Source organism: Rhyacophila brunnea, unplaced genomic scaffold (assembly GCF_057557595.1).
Source record: "Rhyacophila brunnea isolate RB1 unplaced genomic scaffold, BYU_Rbru_1.0 scaffold_13, whole genome shotgun sequence".
NCBI lineage: Eukaryota > Metazoa > Arthropoda > Insecta > Trichoptera > Rhyacophilidae > Rhyacophila > Rhyacophila brunnea.
In genome coordinates this window covers 37609202-37630664 of record NW_028232785.1, presented here as the reverse complement: position 1 = coordinate 37630664, position 21463 = coordinate 37609202, and the positions used below count along the sequence as shown (strand labels likewise).

General features: G+C 33.9%; 2 protein-coding genes across 2 annotated transcripts in view; one reads left to right on the top strand and one right to left on the bottom strand.

Annotated features, from left to right (window-relative positions):
- The window catches only part of LOC147077451 (uncharacterized), a 460029-nt gene that overhangs the window by 430570 nt on the left and 7996 nt on the right, over window positions 1–21463 (top strand). The window contains exons 7-8 of the mRNA XM_085941096.1: window positions 17393–17572; window positions 20797–20976. Coding sequence (XP_085797222.1) covers window positions 17393–17572; window positions 20797–20976 — 360 coding nt within the window. The remainder of the gene's footprint in view (window positions 1–17392; window positions 17573–20796; window positions 20977–21463) is intronic.
- On the bottom strand, window positions 12115–13874 carry LOC147077452 (uncharacterized). Its single transcript, XM_085941509.1, has 3 exons — window positions 13606–13874; window positions 13198–13350; window positions 12115–12940 (listed from the first exon to the last, which is right to left on the bottom strand). Exons 1-3 carry the CDS (start codon window positions 13744–13746, stop codon window positions 12878–12880), a joined length of 357 nt encoding a protein of 118 aa, XP_085797635.1. The 5' UTR covers window positions 13747–13874; the 3' UTR covers window positions 12115–12877.

Here is a 21463-nt window from a genome sequence, read left to right as displayed (position 1 = left end):
CAGATTACGTTTATGACACTAGTTAAGTGTCTAATTGTTGTTTTCGCCGACAATAAAAATACCTATTCTCTGATATAACGAGTACCGCTTATAACGAGCAAATTCAGCCGGTCCAACCTTCCTAGTAATAACCAAGTACAACTGTATATTCCTTATTTTGTTTAATAATAATTCGAATGGCATTTGTTTTGCTATTCATTTCATATCATTCTTTTATTCCACCTCTAGTAGAAATTCGATGTAATTGTCAATTGTACAAGATTAAACTCAATCTTATAAACATTTGTACTTAAATGTTCATTTACTACTATAAATGAATTTTACTGTAGAAAAATATTTATATTAATTCGTATTGACAACGTAAAAAAATCTGGTTCATTGACTGGACAGGATACCCTTGTATTGCCACTGTAAAAATAACTACGGTAAACAAAATGTAAAAATCATAAACACTTTAAATCAAATCGACATGTTAGAATTGTAAATATTTTATGGGGAAATATTAATTGTAAATATTTTTACATAGGTAAGTAAATATATAATAAATTTAAATGCATTTTTATCAAACTTATGATTTTTAATATGTGGCAACACACAATATTTTATTTTATATTTTATTGCCATCTGGTTGCGATCGACGAAAGTTTTTAGTAACACATTTTTAGAAATTCATGGTAGATGCCTGTAGATGCCTTTAGATGGCGTTGAAGTCACATTTGATCGTAAATTGAGGCAAAGAATTCGCCTTAAGACTAAACAGTTGCGAGCATCTATATGGGCACACCTTGCATTTATGAGGTTTTTCACCTGTGTGTCATTTCATGGATTTTAAGATTACCAAGATGCAAGGACTTATATTGGCACACCTTACATTTATGAGGTTTTTCACCTGTGTGTGTCATTTCATGTTTTTTTAATTGACTAAGATGCGAGCTTCTATATGGGCATATCTTACATTTATAAGATTTTTCACCTGTGTGCGTCATTTCATGGATTTTCAGATAACCAAGTTGCAAGCACTTTAAAGGGCACACGTTGCATTTATGAGGTTTTTTACCTGTGTGTGTCATTTCATGTTTTTTTAATTGACTAAGATGCGAGCTTCTATATGAGCATATCTTACAATTATGAGGTTTATCACCCGTGTCTCATTTCATGTCTTTTAAGATCATTCAGTTGCGAGCATCTATATTTGCATTTGATGCATTTATGAGGTTTTTTACCGGTGTGCGTCATTTTATGTTTTTTAAGATCACTCAGATGCGAGCTTTTATATGAGCATATCTTACAATTATGAGGTTTATCACCCGTGTCTCATTTCATGTCTTTTAAGATCATTCAGTTGCGAGCATCTATATTTGCATTTGATGCATTTATGAGGTTTTTCACCGGTGTGAGTCATTTCATGGATTTAAAGATGGCCAAGTTGCGAGCATGTATATGGGCATACCTTGCATTTATGAGGTTTTTAACCTGTATGAATCATTTCATGGAGTTTAAGATTACTAAGTTGCGAGCATCTATATGGACATACCTTGCAGTTATGAGGTTTTTCACCTGTATGAATCATTTCACGGAGTTTAAGATTACTACGTTGAGAGCATCTATATGGACATACCTTGCATTTATGAGGTTTTTCACCCGTGTGTGTCATTTCATGTCTTTTAAGATCATTCATTTGCGAGCATCTATATTTGCATTTATTGCATTTATGAGGTTTTTCACCGGTGTGAGTCATTTCATGGATTTTAAGATGGCCAAGTTGCGAGCATGTATATGGGCATACCTTGCATTTATGAGGTTTTTAACCTGTATGAATCATTTCATGGAGTTTAAGATTACTAAGTTGCGAGCATCTATATTGACATACCTTGCAGTTATGAGGTTTTTCACCTGTATGAATCATTTCATGGAGTTTAAGATTACTACGTTGCGAGCATCTATATGGACATACCTTGCATTTATGAGGTTTTTCACCCGTGTGTGTCATTTCATGTCTTTTAAGATCATTCAGTTGCGAGCATCTATATTTGCATTTATTGCATTTATGAGGTTTTTCACCTGTGTGTGTCATTTCATGGATTTTAAGATGGCCAAGTTGCGAGCATGTATATGGGCATACCTTGCATTTATGAGGTTTTCAACCTGTATGAATCATTTCATGGAGTTTAAGATTACTAAGTTGCGAGCATCTATATGGACATACCTTGAAGTTATGAGGTTTTTCACCTGTGTGAATCATTTCATGGAGTTTAAGATTACTACGTTGCGAGCATATATATGGACATACCTTGCATTTATGAGGTTTTTCACCCGTGTTTGTCATTTCATGTCTTTTAAGATCATTCAGTTGCGAGCATCTATATTTGCATTTATTGCATTTGCGAGGTTTTTCACCGGTGTGAGTCATTTCATGGATTTTAAGATGACCAAGTTGCGAGCATGTATATGGGCATACCTTGCATTTATGAGGTTTTTCACCTGTACGTATCATTTCATGTTTTTTAAGACTAATCAGTTGCGAGCATCTATATGGGCATACCTTGCATTTATGAGGTTTTTCACCCGTGTGTGTCATTTCATGTTTTTTAAGATCATTCAGTTGCGAGCATCTATATTTGCATTTATTGCATTTATGAGGTTTTTCACCTGTGTGTGTCATTTCATGGTTTTTAAGATGACCAAGTTGCAGGCATGTATATGGGCATACCTTGCATTTATGAGGTTTTTCACCTGTATGAATCATTTCATGGAGTTTAAGATTACTAAGTTGCGAGCATCTATATGGACATACCTTGCATTTATGAGGTTTTTCACCTGTGTGTGTCATTTCATGGTTTTTAAGATGACCAAGTTGCGAGCATTTATTTGGGCATACCTTGCATTTATGAGGTTTTTCACCTGTATGAATTATTTCATGGAGTTTAAGATAACTAAGTCGCGAGCATCTATATGGACATACCTTGCATTTATGAGGTTTTTCACCTGTGTGTGTCATTTCATGGTTTTTAAGATGACCAAGTTGCGAGCATCTATATGGGCATACCTTGCATTTATGAGGTTTTTCACCTGTATGAATTATTTCATGGAGTTTAAGATTACTAAGTCGCGAGCATCTATATGGACATACCTTGCATTTATGAGGTTTTCCACCAGTATGTGTCATTTTATGCGCTTTGAGATGATTTATTTTCGAGAATATATTTTCTTGATGTTGATCAGCAATAAAGCCCGTGTGAATTACTTTGTGACTTTTAAGAGTACTTCTACATCCAAAAACTGCGTTACAAAAGCTGCAAATCAAATTACGTGAGAAATGTACTACTCTTTTCAAAATAAGTCGAAGTTCCTTCGGAGTCTTTCGTTCTGAGATTTCTCTTTAAATCTTTTGTTCATCTATCGTCACTTCTGAATACTGTATCATTCTATCTTTGAATCCACCAGGCGAGGATTGTTGACACCTGTCTATATCGTGATGCTTTGAGAAAAAGCCTTTAGTAGAAACCTAGAGAAAACAATAATATTCGAAGTCAATATTATTCTCAATTAGATTTTAAACTGTTCCATTTGAGTTATTTTTTATTCTTTTGCCTTTCAGCATCTTCAGACATTATACGTATAGTGAGAATGAAAATTACATTAAGAAATGGTAATAGTACCGACATAGATATTAAATACAAACAATGTTACGTTACGATCCGTAAATAGTTTAAAAAAATGCACCTATATGTAACATCAAAGGAAAATGCACAAAACAGATAATGACACAATTGTGGTACTGCTTTTGGTAATAATGTATAAATCTTATATAGTTTTGAATGCAAAATTTTAGATTGATGTGAATAAGATAGTTTCACTTTACTGTGTTTATTTCTAATATTTCTTGATAAAATAAATTAAGATCACCAGAGTAACGTACATACTATGAGGCAGTTTAAACCCTGTTGAGCTTCGTGTAGTAACTAGTAATTTCTGTGTCAGTGTGTTATTGGAGAGTGTGGATAATGTCGGAAGATGCCAAAAGGCATATCCAATGTCACAAACAATATTCAAATTGAGAGAGTTTATATTCAAATTTCATCAAGCGACCTCGTTCAAAAGTATGAACAATGTTTTAATATTTACTAGAACGATCGTATCTTGGCTACGATTATAAAGTGTTGTATGCAGTGTTACATACTATATCGGGGTTCGGGGACATAGATTTATACCTGAAAGTGCGGGAACGAATTTATATTCAAATTTCATCAAACGACCTCGATCAACAGTATAAACAATGTTTCAATATATCATACTTCTGAGTTCGTGAGGGCAAGCATACTGAGCGTTGTATAGGGACGGCAGTTATCCAAAGAGCGACACTCTCAAGAAGGAATGAATAGGTTTATATAATTTACACATATAAAATATTGTATCATAAATACTTATTTTTTTCTGGTCTGAGCGAAATAGCAAGTCGAATTTTAAAATAAATCAATAATAAATCCTTTTCGTCTTGGTGAAATGAACTATTCTGATAAATTTATTCGACAATGAAAAACACTAATAAGTTATTGATGTGTTGATGATATTGTGTAGATTGGTAGAATTCCCTAAACTACACTTGCATGGATTTACTTGCGGCAATAGTGTGTATTTTAAACTGTCGCGATAATATATATTTACACGTAAAAGAGCGGACTGTCTCTCTAATATCATTCTTTAAACGTATGCGAGACGCGATGCAATCAATGTTTTGGTGATCTTTGACAGATTCAGACAGGTTCGGACAAGTTTGTAGATAATAGGTAGTCGTAAAAATATTATATGCGGTTTAGTTAGTATTTCTTTCGGAAGGTTCGCCACTATCGTTCCAGTTCACATGCGCACCCCTATGCAAGTACCACCAATTTTTGCATGAAAATTCAGAACCTTCTGAAATCTTATGATACATGCATGCAATCTTGCTGCACGATAATACGTGTTTACGTATAGGTACCTGTTCTTATTACGCCCGCGAAAATACGTACTGTCAGCAGTTAACCCATGCACGTGTAAACGGGGTATTAGAGTCAGTTTAGCAAAAGTCCAACAATCTTTCACGGAGGTAGATTAGGAAAGTTTACAGATCATAGATTAATTCAAGAAAATATTAGTAAGAACCTATTTTAGTGTTATCACAAAACAGATAAATTTTTGTGTTTCCGGTGGGTCTATTCTATACACAAGTCGGCTATCAGCTACTATCGAAGGTAGTTTATAATATTAATATATTAATGCAGTTAATTGTTACAATAAGTTAACCGTCTAAACTGTCAAAAAGTGTTGTGTTTTAGCAGCCCCTCTCTTGGCTGTGTTAACCTTTAGACCGAGATAAGACAGTTTACGTGGCTATCCTATTGTAACTATTGAATTTGATAAACTACCGTCGATAGCTAAACTTTTACTATTTAATCAAGGGGAAGTATATTTGTAGGTGCAGAATAACATTATTTGTGACTATAAAACAAGTGCAAAAAATGAACACCCCTTATCGACGGCAATATCTCGAAAAATAGGGGTCGTGTTTAACGTGTTAAAACTCGATTAAACCCTGCGAATACCATGCCATAATAATCAAGGCTATACTTAAGTTGAGGCATGGTGCAAATGACGCGTGCCGAACGAAATATAATTTGTCATAAAAATTCAACTTGCTTCCATTTACTGTTATGTTTATGGTTATATTACTAATAATAGTAGTATATTCATTGACATGTTTTCTTTTTCAAGTACATACGTAAAGTTTTTTAGTCATCTTTACACGATTTAAGAAGATATTCATCCGGAACCATGACAAAACAAGTCGACGTGCGCACACCTCGACTATCGGTCTCCGATTGGCGACGAGTACGAAATTTCGTCGCACCTACTGTTGACAATTATTTGCCGTTTCACTAAAGTACGCTTTTAATAGTAAATATAAATGCCTATCCATAAAATATCAAAAATTATACATTTAAATCATAAATAAATATGAATATTTTAAAGGTTCAAAAATCTTTTTTTATCTATTATAGTTTGGCTTAGGCAGGACTGTGAATTTAAATAAATGAACCGACAATGGCGACAATATGTACCTATAATATGTATTCTAAATCCAACGAAAACAAATGAGTATGAATCAAAAAGTGTGCACAATTTTCTCGTATCGTCTCAAGTATACCAAAACTATTTAAGTTTGGCTTAGGAAGGGTTTAATTGATTTTTAAAAACTAACTAACGCCATCTGTAAATTGTAGTCTTGTTTCAATAAAAACAAATACGTATGACTAGCAAAGTTCAATGTAAACTATTTATGGCGGATCTTCACAGCCTATCTCCACCCTTTGCTACCGATATATTATAGCTGATACGACTGGCTGGAATATTATGGGGATTTATTGAAATGTTAAACGTCAGCCTTCGATAGAAATCGGTGAACAGAGAAGCAAATGTTACAATATAATATAAAATTGAATATACCCCATGTCCTGGTGTGTAATCTGAACGCGAACATCCGGGTTGAGGATCTTCAGCAGAAAATGGTGACATTTCATCTTCAGTGAACTCGTGCTTTATGTTTGTCTCAGTGACACCCGTCGCAGCTAACTAAAAAAAATCAACGTTTATAAACTTAGCAAGTTGTCAATATGTACATACTATTATTATGACTAATTAAAACATTAAAATCTAGGCAGAAGTAGGTTGTTACCAGAATTGGTCTGAGCTAGTTTGGCCATACAACACAAAATCAAATAGACTTATTTTTTATTCAACGAATAATTCACAGGATGAAAGTAACATTCTTTATATTGAAACATAATCTAAGTGTATCACCAAATGTATTAGAGATAATGAGACGAAGATACTTTTATAATAATTATCCTTGAGAAAAAACCGTTTGATTCGAATTTCGAATTTGTGGAAGAAATTGTTTTAAATTTAGTCCCCGGATGGAATTTTTAGCTGAACTCTTCTTGGAGTTGTTACACTTTACAAGGCATATAACGATATATGTAACTTTCTCCGACATATTATGTACATGCGATACTTCTTAAAAATAGTACGATCGTGGAAATATTTTGCAATAACTTCCTTTACTACGTTTCACGATCATGATGAAGGACGATTTCTGTGTAACAAATGCTGCAAATCATATTGAGTGAGAAATGTATTACCCTTGTGAGAATAAGTCGAAGTTTTTTCGGAGTATTTTGTCTCAAGATTTCTTCTTTAATATTTTGTTTATCTATCGTCACTTCTGAATACTGCATCATTTGATTTTCGAATCCATCTGGCGAGGGTTGTTGACTGCTATTTGTATCGTGACGCCTTGTGATAAATCCCTTAGTGGAAACCTAGATACCCAAAATTATCGTTATTATAAATTCTAAATTATGTTATACTATTCCGTTTAAGTTTTTTTTTCAACGTTTTTTAATTTTCAGCATCTTCAGACATTAATTAAAGAAATTAGAGTAACAATGAAGACACAGGAATATGAAATATTGCATTTAAAGGGTAATAATATAACTTTACTTTATATATTTCAAAAACGATATTAGTCAGATATTAAAGTAAAAATGTTTTTATGACGCCAAGAAAACCTCGATTTTCCTCTGTAAAACCATTAAATTATGCTTAAATCTTGCATGCCACAAGTTTAAAGACAGTTAGATACCCCATTTAACCGTCTGAGCGTAACAGTTATATTTCTATTTAATACACACAATTATTACATAAATACGTAAATATTTTCGGAAAATTATCAAGCGCTCCGGTTCGTAAAATCTTCCATTTCGAGTCTTGCTAGACACCATAGGTATAATGTAATCACCGTAAAATAATAAATCTATATAATTTATTAAATTCGCTGGTATGAATTTTGGTCAGGAGAGGTATCTTAATATTATAAAAAGACCTAGGAATTTCTTAAACTCTCCGTTCTTTCTTTTCGTAAACAACAAAAATCCTATACATTTTCAACAGATAGGTACTATAATTGCCAAGACCGCGTACTATAATTCGGTGACAAAAAGATGGCAACGCCGATGGTAGAGTGTAGAAACCATAGTATATTTGCCTATAGAACACAACGCACGAATCCGTGAATCTATTTACTGACTTACTGAACAAATGCCGCATCAAATGGAAGTAAAAACCGAAACACATAATACCGATAGACATAAATCACCTCAAGAGCAAGGGTCAATTTGACGTGTCTTCTTGTATTCTTCTTCTTCTTGTATTATTTTCGTGTATTTTCATGTTTTGGTGAATTCGGATTCTGCAGTTTTTGCAGGTATAAGACCCGTAGATAAACCTAAGCCGTAACTGCTACAGTTACGGAGAAATTAAGCTTTTTAACAAAGATTTTTTGAGAAAAAAACTCGATAAATACTAAGCGATTCGGTTGTAACTCTCCTTTAGTTTTTTGGACTTACGTCCGGCTGGCCTAGTATCACTCAAAAAGAGGACCTTTGGGTGAAACTGACCTGTGACGGAGACAATATTTGCGTTTGCGCGATTTATTTTCCACCAGCAAAGAGACTTGGAGGTGTATAAGTGTTTTATTGAAAGTATGCTATCTAATGTCTGGCTAGGACCCTACAAAAATAATAGGGTTAGATATTCAATACAAGGTTTCAATAAATAAAATATAATTGTGTTTACTAATATAGCATTGATATTTAATTCCTAGTTTTTTGACAGTTTTGGTCTTCAGCCGCATTCAGATGAAGACCCACACGTTTCGAGTTCGCGGAGAGTCTGTTAACGGTTACCTCCAAACGTTCGATCGTCAAGTCAAACACGATTACGTCATCTGCATACTCCAAATCGCAGTCTTTCTTCGCATAGTTCGGTTGTGTCATCATGATTTAGGCGTATCCCACTGTCGGGGCGAACCGTCTTACGCATTATGAAATCAATCGTGATGATGAAAAGAAAGGGCGCAAGTACACAGCCTTGCTTGACTCCTGACGTGATTTTAAAGAGGACAGAAGATGTTCCAGCTGCTCTCACGCGACACTGTATTGGTGTAGAGAGAATAGATAGTCCAGCAGTTTTTGCCATAGAGATTCACGGTGAGGGCTGTCTCAAATGCCTTTTCATAGTCCACGAAGCAACAGGCGAGAGGTATACCTACTCATCTCTTGATACTGTAGCAGGAAGCACGAAAAGTATATATATGAGATAAGCGTATATATTATTATATATTGTTTATACTTTATATAGCAAGTAAGATTAGTGTGGAAATGTAATTAAATTTGAATTTGTGTAGGTATTTAATAATATGTGAGCACGTGACTAAGGTGTGGCTCTACATATATTTAAACCTATATGAATCCCTAATCTATGGTCTGATGTTTACAACTACTTAAAAAAGGGAAATGTTTGATTTTTGAAATGTGATGTGAAATCACGCATATTGGACTTGGTCTTGGCAGATACAGATTGTAATGCACAGGTGAATGCTTGCGTTGATCCCCTTGTGCAGGAAGACGCTTACCATCCTGCTCTATTAGTTGAGTTGCCAATCAATTATCATAATTTTTCCAATAGTCGTCTTAGCGATAGCAATAATTTCAATTCTGTTAGCTCGGAAACTTTCTTTTTTAATAAATGGAATTTCTTCAAAGGTGACCTATTACAAATGTATTATGAAATGCAGAGTATTGATTGGAATGCTTTATATAGTACCGATGATATTAATAGTGCAATTGATGTTTTCTATGTAAATATTTATAGTGTATTTTCCAAGTCTTTTCCCATTAAGAAGTCTTCAGGTACTTCGCGCAGCTACCCTAAATGGTTCACTCATAGCATTATTAAATCCATTGACTTAAAAGCCATCTGTCATAAACGATGGAAGCGCTCGAAGTGCCTGAATGATTATGGTGCTTTCTCTGATATGCGCAGAAGAGTTCATCGCGCCATTGACGCTGCTCACAAAGCGTACATTGAGAAAATTTCCTTGAATTTAACCTCAGACCCGAAAACTTTTTGGACGTATGTTAGGAGCTTACGTAACTCTTCTGCACAGCTATCGTCTATGTCTTTTGGGGGTAGTGTATTGAATGGCGATAAATCCATCGCTGACGGTTTTGCTGAATATTTTAGGTCAGTTTATTCCACGATTCCACCAAAACTTCAACCTCAACCTGAATACTTTTCGTCTTCTTGGCCCATACTAAATATTGGTCCTCTTGATGAGTCAGATATGAAATATGCTTTTTCTAGACTATATCCGAAATCCTCAGTAGGTCCAGATGGCATTCCTCCATGGCTATTAAAAGGATGCAAAAAACTTTTAAGCGATCCTTTGTTGTATATTTTCAATCTATGTTTAAGTAAATCTACCTTCCCTGAATGTTGGAGCTTAACTCGTATACGACCGGTGTATAAAAATGGCTCGGTATCTGAAATAACTAACTTCCGACCAGTGGCTGTTCTCTCTGCACCGGTCAAACTATTTGAGTCCATTTTACATAAATATATATATACACATGTGGATGGTCAGCTGACTGACGCTCAACATGGTTTTCGATCTACTCGATCAACAGTTACCAACCTCATGGAGTACACTGAATACATATCTCGTTCACTAGACAATCATTGTCAAGTTGATGCAATTTATACGGATATGTCAAAGGCTTTCGATCGAGTTGATCATGATATTCTTTTAACTAAACTAAGTGCAGTAGGCGGATCTATTAATTTTGTAAATTTTTTCAAATCTTATTTTTCGCATCGTTGTCAATATGTCGAGTACGCTGGGTGTGCATCTGAAGTCTTTCAAACTCTTTCAGGTGTTCCCCAAGGATCTAATCTTGGACCAATTATGTTCCTCATATTTATCAATGATATAGTTAAAGCCATGGATGGAGTAGAATTTTTACTTTTTGCGGATGATTTGAAATTATATGCACCAATTCGGAATGAGTTGGACTGTTGCATGTTACAGAGAAATCTCTGTTCAATTGAAAGTTGGTCAAAAAAGAATAAATTAGAATTTAATACTGACAAATGCTTTTGTATTACTTTTTCTAGGTCAAGAACTCCGATTAAATACAATTATATTATGTCAAAAAATTCTTTAAAACGTCAATCTGAGGCGAAAGATCTTGGGATAATTTTTGATTCTTCATTATCCTTTCACTCGCATATAACTTCCACGGCTCTACGTGCGAGTAAGCTTCTAGGATTCATCATGCGACAATCCAAACCATTCAAGAATCCTAATGTATTACGTACACTCTACGTCTCATTAGTGCGTAGCATTCTTGAATATGGGTCGATTATCTGGTGTCCTTATGAGGTTTCCTATAAGCTTATTTTAGAACGCGTCCAGAAGAAATTTCTTCGATGTCTTTATTTTAAAACATTTAACTATTTTCCTTTCGATAATTCGTCAGATGATTATTTTCCGACTGCCTTTCTACAAGGCATGCTTACTTTTCACTCTCTTGAATCTCGTCGGTCTCTTCTGCTGTTGAAACACTTTTGCCTGTTATCGCGAGGGATGGTTTCCAATCCCGGTGTCCTAATGAATTTGAATTTCCATGCGCCTGTCAATTACCTACGTGGTCGCAGTCATGATTTATTCTGGATTGGAACCGTTTCCTCGCGTCAAGCCTATCAGGCACCATTAGCGAGGGGTGCAAGACTAGTAAATGCGCTCCCTAAAGACATAGACATTTTCAATGATGTACTTTGCATTTTATTTTTGAAACTGTATTTTTCTGTATAAAATTGTATATTTTTCGTTCTCAAAAATTATATTTTTCTGTATTAAATTATACTTAAGTATGTTTTGATTATATATTTTTTTTGTTATTATTATTGTTATTATATATATATTTCTTTTTCTATATTCTCTTCTCTCTTGTGAGGGTAATGTTTGACTTATAATGTAAATCTCATGTTGTGTACGTCTTGAATTTAGATTTGTTATGTCCACAATGTTTTGTATTCTTAAATAAATAAATAAATAAATAAAATAATTCACACACTAACATTAACACACCTACCATAAACGCTCAATGCTACAAAAGACAATTTATGGAAATAGATCTTACTACCGTTTTTTGTATGAAGAAATAGTTTTTGATAACTGATGAATAACAGGAATGTATATTTATAAAAAAAAAAACATAGATAGGTTATACATTTGAGATGCGATTTTTTTATAATAATTCAATACGAAACGAGAAAGACCTTATAATTATGTTGTTTTGGAGGCAATCTGAAATCTGATTTTGACAGCTGAACAGTGGGATCGGATCACCGGACAACTGGACGCCACGGAATTTTAAAATAAATAGAGGTTAGGTACTTATAGGTAAGTTTAAAAAAAATATTCAATATTATTATTTATACTTCAATGATTATATTATGATTTAATAGTTGGTAAGAATGTAAATATGCAGACGTAAACAATGATTTAATCGTGCATATGTTTAAGTTCCAATGAAAAAAGAGTTTTTTATTTAATATAAAGCCTTAGGCATGGTAATTCTCAATCCGCGATAAAGAATACATTATGTTAAGAGTAAAATGAATTCAAACTACTAAGTAGTAGATAAAAACTGATTAAAATACCTCGTCTACACGTGTCTACGACAGTGCGGCGTCCAATTGTCCGGAGGCCAGTCGTCCCATTCCCCAGTGGGATCACTCGTTTGAGAGATGCGTGTACAAAAACATGTGCTCAGGCTTTGTATCTTAAAATGGCACTGATACTGTTCACAATAATATGTATGGATGAAATATCGCAAGTAATTTTAAAGTACGCATAAGTAGGTAGATATAAACTGTTAAAGTTCATTGAAATTAGATTATTCGAAATATTCTGCGGAATGACAAAACCACAGACTTACTTTGTCGCCATACCAGCATGTGACGTGAGCATAATGTCATCGCAGCATTCTTCTGCTACCTACAAACAATAATGTTATGACAAAAGTACTTTCTGAAAGAATCGGTCGATTGGTCATCATCAGTGACAGACATCACATTCAAATACTGTAGGTCAATGCACCCATTCACACTAAACCAGATAAATAGGTTGGTGAAATAGTTATACAAAGCGTGTATAACCGAGACGAGGATAAAATGTACCTTTAGAAATTTAGTCACAAAGCTGTGATAGAATACATAGCCAATGGAAGAAAATATCGCATACTATACAATTACCTGCTGTACTGGTCCGTTATCCGAATGCGAACATCCAGGTGTTGGATCTTCATCATGGAATGGGTGTTTTGCGTCTGCAACGAACTCGCATTTAACGTCAACCAGCTGGAGTTCAATCTCGGGTTTAATTTCATTGAGACGCGTTGCTGGATACTGAAAGAAACGTTATGCATTTTTGTAATTATATAAAAAAAACAATTTTGAGCTCGCGTACCTATTTTATAACAATGCTTACTTATATAATTGAGGTAGGTAGCTGTCTAAATGTATGTCAAAAGGTTTATGAAAGAATGTTTGACAACCTCGTATGTTCTTAAACAATTTGTAAAAAATATAAACTTATCGTAGGTATTCTGCTAAAATAATTATTAAAAATCGCAGGAAAGGACTTAAGTAATAAAAACTAACCTCAAAATCGCAACTGAAATCGTCTGTGTTCTCTTGCTTTATGTAGGTGCGCGTGTCAGTGCTGTTTTGATGGCTAGTTGTTACATCAAACTTGTCTTCAGTACCAGATTGGTCTCCATCACATTCTCGCTTGACTTCCATGTTTGCGTATCAACAATCGTATGCAATGTGATAGAGACAACTTGACAACACTCTGTTCTGTTGTAGTATTATATAAGTGTTGCCGAAATGCAGTTAATAATATTCCGTGTAGCTATTATCTGATAAACAATGATGTACCTATTGAATTTTGTAGGTATTATGGTACAGATGCTAATGTCAAGAACACTGACTAAACGTAGAACACTAATTATCTTAACTAAAACGTATGTCCTGTCGCAGGAGACTAGGAGAGAGTGGAGCCGTCAAGAAAAAGATATCGTCAGTGTTGACATTAAAGGAGAAAAAAAAAACAATTTGATTTAATTGTTATTTTATACCGAGATGCGCTGTTCTCGTTATGATTGAGGAAATGCTGATGATCATATTCGTACCATTGTTTTGTTAAGACAACAAAACATACATATTATTAAAGTGTGTCTCCGTGTCAAGTATGTATTTTTATTTTAGGTAGTTCTCACGAAAATACTTTTCAGTATTGCGGCAACACTATTCTAACATTACCTTGAAAGGATCCTGTCTGTCACGTAACACGTTGCTTTTGGAAGATATACCCTTAACATGGATGTAAAGCAAGAATGTGATGGAGAACACTCCGATATAGAAGGCAAGCTTTCGTTTGACACGCTGACAAGCCATTCAAACAACTCGGACCCTCGCTTTCATGCAACGCAAAAGAATGCGTACGTTTCAAGTTGCAATTTCGAGGTTAGTTTGTGGATAATGATATCTTTTACAAACACTTTAGATTGGCAATAGCAGCGATACGTGTAATATAATATAATATGTTGCTTTCTACAAACAATGTAGCAACTTGCGATGATATTAAACATTGTTTCAAAAAATTACATGTTTATACAATTTGACAGCTTCGATACATCTGTGATATTATAGATTAGGTTAGGTTATCTACTAATTCATGTTAAATATATTTATTATACATTGTTTTGTGGATGTTACGAGAACTGAAACTGGTTTTACCGTGTTTACAAAATACAATAATTGCTTCTTTCAGTGCCTAATCGCTGACCTCTCCAATATAAAATCTGAGACAGATGATCAACAAGCCGTCGTCAAACGCGAGATTATTGAAGATGTTTCACACCCAATATATGATGATGAATATCCTCAACCGGGTTGTTCCTATTCAGATTACATGCCAATTGTAAGTAGACATAATGTGTGCTGTCTTATATAGAAGGTTGGAATTTGCAAATGCATCTTTGAAACTCATTACACCATTATGAATTCGCTCCAACTTGTTTCATTTGTTGGTTTTAGCTTACACTAATAATATATTAATAATATATGTGTAGGTTTGTACATCTATCGTTAAATTATGAGTATTTAATTATGATAATTTATACATCACAATCATTCGAATGTAAAGCAATTTTTAATGTGAACAGGTATCTAAAATTGCGATCCACTGTACGTTAAATTAATCTCCTATGAGTGCCTTTTAAAGGTTCGTTTCTTTCAACCGAACGAAACAAATCAAATTAAACCATAGACAATATACATACAAATTGTAGTTGACCGGAAATGGTTTGAGATTTGACGTTTGGTTCAGTCATGCAAGGTGGAATAAGTAAAAAAAATAACGTTAATTTGTTATATTGATTATGGTACGCCGAATGTGCGAAATTGACTATTTCATGAAATGGGCACAATTTTGGCTAATTCATGTAATAATCAAGCCTGTTGTCTTATTCATGAATTAGGTAAATTATTTGCCGACTACGTGAATTCGCCAGGATATGGAATTCTTAAACTGTCAACGTGACAGTAGAAAAAAATAATTTAATATGGATGGTTTTATTAGTTATAATTGGACATAATATAATATTATTAAAATTAGGTTAGGTTAGGTCTTGTAATTCTGAATTCAACTGAATGTCCATTTTGAGGTTAGCTAACAAGTGTCGACAAACTATCACAAACATAAAATCGACCATTGCACGATTGATACCCAAGCACGAATCAAATCGCGAAAATAGCTTTTAATAAAACTCGTTATCATATTATAGTTCTAGATTTTTTTTGCACATAGTAAATGGATATGAACGACATTGTAGTTATTTATTGGTATATTTTTATATTATAATCAATTACATTTGACATATTTGGTTAGTTTGATTAGTTTGATTAGTTGCAAAAAACACCACTGGAGCGCGACCATCTATTTTGACCATAGATAATATACGTCAATTTTGACCAATGCATGAGCATTTGACACATTTAGTTTAGTTGCAAAAAACACCACCGTAGCGATATTATCTAATTTGTCCAATACATGAACTAGGCAGAAAAATTACCGCCGAATTCACGCACTCGGCAGATATTTTGTCTAATTCATGAATAAGGCAACGGGATTGCATTTCTCATGATTTAGACAAATTTTTGCCCATTTCATGTAAATAGTCAATTTCGCATATTCGGCGTAACATTTATAAAAAAAATTGCTTCCAGCAAGAAGGAGGTTTATCGCACTCATCCCGACGCAAAAGCTGCATGGCCATCGTTACGTTATTTACGTGATCACAAGTTATTTTATCCAGAAATTCAGGAATAATAATAGCACAGTTGCAGGGTGAACATATTTTATTGATATCACAACATACGAAGACTTGTACCACAATAATTGTATCATATTATTCTGTTTTATGTATTTCCTTTTGGATGTTACATGTTGAGTTCCATATTTTGTTTTAACTTTTTACGGATTATTCTGTAACAATATTAAATTCGTATGTAATACCTTGGTAGGGGTAGGGTAGGTACTATGATCATTTCGTCACTGTTCTGGCAGAAGACACTTATTCGAAAAAATTACATATTGAGTTAGTTGTACCAAAATGTTCCTTATTTCATACTTTACGTCTGGAAACCTTCTTAATAAATAAACAGTCTTTTTTTTAAAGTCATCCTTTTTACGATTACTTAATACTTCAAACTTCAAAGTCAAATTACTCTAAATTAGTATTCTCCATTTAGTATGTTCTGCCAGAACATTGACGATTTATTGTCTTCATTTTTACTCTCATTTCTCATAAATAACGGCATATAATTTTCAACTATAGGCGCGACGAAATTTTGGACTCGCTGGTATTCGGAGAGTGAACGTCGAGGTGTGAATACGTCAATTTTTTCCGTGATGGCGACGGGGGTATTAATTCTTAAATCTTGTAAAGATGACTAAAAACTTTAACCATTTACTTGAAAAAGAAAACATGTCAATATATTATTATTGTTACTAATAGAACAATAAACAAACATTAAATGGATGCATCTTGGATTTATATGACATAATATATTTCGTTCGGCAAGCGTCATTTGCACCCGCGACCCGCAATCCGCGCATCGCCTAGCCATGATCTTCTTATACCATGCCTCAACTGAGGTATAGCCTTAAAATCGATTCTTTGCTGGTCTACTAATGACTAATTAATTATCACATTTAAATATCATGTTAATTATATCTAATGGCCAACTAATGCAATCGTGCCAGTCGCAGTGTCAGCTCTAATTGGGTTGATGTCTGAAGATTCTGAATATCATAAACGTTGAAAAAAAATAATAATTTAATAAAAAGTAATTTATAATAACTATAATTTTGGCTTTCTAGGTTTCTACTAAGGAATTTTTCACAAGGCATCACGATACAGATAGGAGGCAACAATCCTCGCCTGTTGGAATCGAAGATCAAGTGATGCAGTATTCAGAAGTGACGATAGACGAACAAAACATTAAAAACGAAATCCTTATACCAAATACTCCGAAAGAACTTCGACTTATTCTGACAAGGGTAATATATTTCTCACACATTTAATTTTCAGCATTTGCAAAATTTTGAATGCGGAAATGTCCTAAAAAGTCACAAATTGATTCACGCTAACATGATTGCTGATCAGCGACTTAGTATTCCTTAATCACATGAAATATAATATCCTCGCTATTATTTATATCTACAGGTAGTATTTAAGCTTTAAAATTAATGGACATAGGTATCTATTGTGTATCTTTAGATAGTCGACAGTGCCTAACATTTCAAAATGATTTGTGGTATCTGGCCACCGCGGAGTTCTTGACGAAGTGCATTCTGTACGTCCGGTTTTGCGCCACTTTTTCGAACACTGCTGGCCGTATATTACAAATAGCACTAACAATGTTGGTTTCCAAGGCGTCAATTATGTATGGCTTATCAGCGTCACCTAGTCACTCAGGAAATATTCCATACTTGTCAAATCGCATGACTTTGAAAGCAAATTGACAGGTTCATATCGTCACTGTTCTGGCAGAAGACACTAATTCGAAAAAATGACTTTTAATCATTCTATAGGTATAAGTATTCACATCATGGCATATTTGTAATAATTGTAAATGATACCATCTGACATTTCAACGGCAAGTGTTACCGTATCGGGAAAAACATGGGTCAAAAAATTACTTATTCTATTCACTAATTTCGGAGACATTTAATCATTTTAATTAAATATTAATTGTGTATTTATAGTTATTGAATTTATTTTACGAGACGAACGAAGCTATTGCAGTTCTGGTGGACCATGGACAACTCGATCATTACTATGAGTGCAAGAACGTAGTGGTCGCGGGGGGCGGCGCGGCGGCGTCTTGCAAAACTCAAACGTATAACCGTGTGTAAAATGTTCGTAGACCGTGTGTTTTTTGGGACATAATACTCACGGTTATACGTTTGAGTTCCACAAGACACCGCCGCGCCGCGCCTGCCAAATGACTACGGACGAGTACTGAAAGGATTTCTGGACAGTGTTTTGTTGTAAATAAATTTTAGTTATGACAGACAATTGAGCATCGCGCTCTAAGGTTCGATAATTCTACCAGCATGTAAACCGCACAAGCTAGTGCATTATTTTTATGTAAAGAAATCTGTAGGGTCTCTTCCAGATTGGACCCCATATGCGCCAATTTTGTATATTAACAAACCCGTTTAGCCCAAAATAAGCGTCATCGCTTAAGTAAAACATTTATATCTTTGAATCGGTGTTCGATCGTCACTCTATTCATATTTTTCCTGTCTAAATACTGATCAAGTGTCAAAAAGTATGAGCAGTATTACAGGTCTGTTTGACGATTGACCCTTTCGTATGTTCTATCTAAGCAAAAAATAAAACTCTTTTTTCCGTTGTGGAATCTTGAAAACAGAGAGGTAATGGTATTTCATGCGAATCGAGTTGAAATATCACGAAATCGGTTATTTAATGTAGTACCTGATTATAATATTTCACCTGCTATAAAATACAATATCTCGATTGTCTTTTTCATCTTCAACGAGTGTAGTTATGTGCAGTGGATAAAAATACATCTCTCAAGTAAGATATTTTTTGGCCATTTCTCTTTGCATGTAGCGTGTATTTTTAGTATGGATAAATAATTGCACCCCTCACCCTACTTTACTTTAGATTATACAATCAAAAGTTTATGGAAAACCTCAAACAGGTATTCATTCATTAGCGACCAATAATTAATGAACGAAAGCGGGATGTGCCGCAAGAGTGGGCAAGCCAAACGTTATTAATTTAATTTACAAATTAATTATAGTGTTATTTAATAATAATATTCCAAATTCACGAAATATTGAAATCAACCGTAGAAGTTTTCACTGGATATAGTAATTTTGAGTTTCGTTGTCTAATATTAATCATTCCCACACCCCACAATACCTTCGCCAATATGGATTAGTATCGTATAGTGAGTGTTCTATCAAATCATGTGGAATTTCGAAGTATGATATATCAAAATATTGTTTATATTATTGATCGAAGTTGTTTGATGAGATTTGAAAATTTTTTGTGACCTTTGTTTCGCCTTTAAGCTAGTCAAGTGACAGTCATCCAGATTCGACTAGCTCAGATATGTGATCTGGGGGTCATCTACGTGAGGATCTTGGAGTATATAGTGGAAACGCTCGATGATGGTGCTTCACTGCAGTTATTTTAATGAATAAAACTCACGTTCAGTATAAAGATATTTATTATTATTGGCTCTACTATTATTCCATGGTCAAGGTCACATATAATTTATATATTATATAATATAGTTCTTAGAAAAACTGTAAAGAAAATATATATAGTTATAATTATAGGAACTAATTCGTAGAATTTTATTGACTATTTAAGTCCAAATTTATTTATTTATATATATTTATTTAATTTTCATTAACTTATAAAAGTCTTAATAATATAGAGTCGCTAATTAGAAAGTTGGAAAATCGCACACGTAATTAGGATGTACTCGCGGCCATGAGGTTTGACCAGAAAAAGAAGAAATACGCTGCGCGGATTAAAGTTTTACCTCTCATATAGTTACATCTTGAATAAGAGAAGTTAATAGTTTACATATATAAAGATCCCTTAACTCATCGACTGGACTTGTAAAGATGAACGTTTAAACTTATTATTAAAGTTGCATAATAATAAAATATGCTGCTTTTTACATGATTCTATATAAGAACTACGTATTCTGATACGTCATTTTGATTATAATATAATGGCAATTATATAATGATTATTAATTATATCGAATCAATACATTGAGTAATGGCATATTAAATTTGCTCGGTGATCTTATGTTATCAATACTATTAAACATTTAAATACATATTAATTCGTTATGCATACGAGAAATATATTTAGTTAATCCTATAGACAACAACTATAACACTAACCGCTTTGGTCGACTCTTGGCATCCACAACCCATCCTGAGTAGTTGTTAAACCGCTCAGTATGAACTGCGGGACTTACTCCTTGGTTCTTACTTTAGTTTTGTTATGGGTGGTAAACGTAATTTTATTTTGCGACAGAATTGATTATAAGGCAGCAAGAACACAGGTGTAACAGGCTTATGCACACTCTCCAACGACACTATTGACATTTTACTCTCATTTCGTTATTTAATAATGTCTGCAGATGCTGAAAAGCAAAGTGAAAAAAAATAACAAATGGAATATTATAACACATAACAATTGATACTATTGATTTTTTTTCTAGGTTTCAACCAAAGGATTTTTCACAAAGCATCACGATACAGGCGACAGTCAACAATCCTCAGATGATGGAATCCAGGATAGAATGTTGCAGCATTCAGAAGTCACGATAGATGAGAAAGACATTAAAAAAGAAATCTTAGAACGAGATACTCCGAAGAAACTACGCCTTATTCTAAGAAAAGTCATTCATTTCTCACGTAATTTAATTTGCTGCATTTGTAGCGCAGTTTTTGGTAGCAGAAGTGCTCTAAAAACTCACAAAATTGTTCACATGGACGTGATTGATGATCAAAATCAAGTCATTGTATTTTCTCAACATAATAATATTAAAGCAAATAAAAATGCAAGCACTGGTGAAAAACCTTATGAATGCAATGTATGTTCATACAGATGCTCGCGACTTGGTCATCTTAAAACACATAAAATGATACATACTGGTGAAAAACCTTATAAATGCAATGTATGTTCATATAGATGCTCGCGACTTAGTAGTCTCAAAACACATAAAATGACACATACTGGTGAAAAACCCTTTAAATGCAATGTATGTTCATATAGATGCTCGCAACTTGTAAATCTCAAAACACATAAAATGAAACATACTGGTGAAAAACCTTATAAATGCAATGTATGTTCATATAGATGCTCGCAACTTAGTAGTCTGAAAA

What these genes read in the sequence shown, in the direction of transcription:
- LOC147077452 (XM_085941509.1), bottom strand. Translation starts at nt 13,746, where the DNA reads ATGGAAGTCAAGCGAGAATGTGATGGAGACCAATCTGGTACTGAAGAC. An exon ending in ATTTCAGTTGCGATTTTGAG is followed by an intron (nt 13,351 to 13,605) that starts GTTAGTTTTTAT and finishes CGTTTCTTTCAG; the next exon opens with TATCCAGCAACGCGTCTCAA. An exon ending in ATAACGGACCAGTACAGCAG is followed by an intron (nt 12,941 to 13,197) that starts GTAATTGTATAG and finishes TATTGTTTGTAG; the next exon opens with GTAGCAGAAGAATGCTGCGA.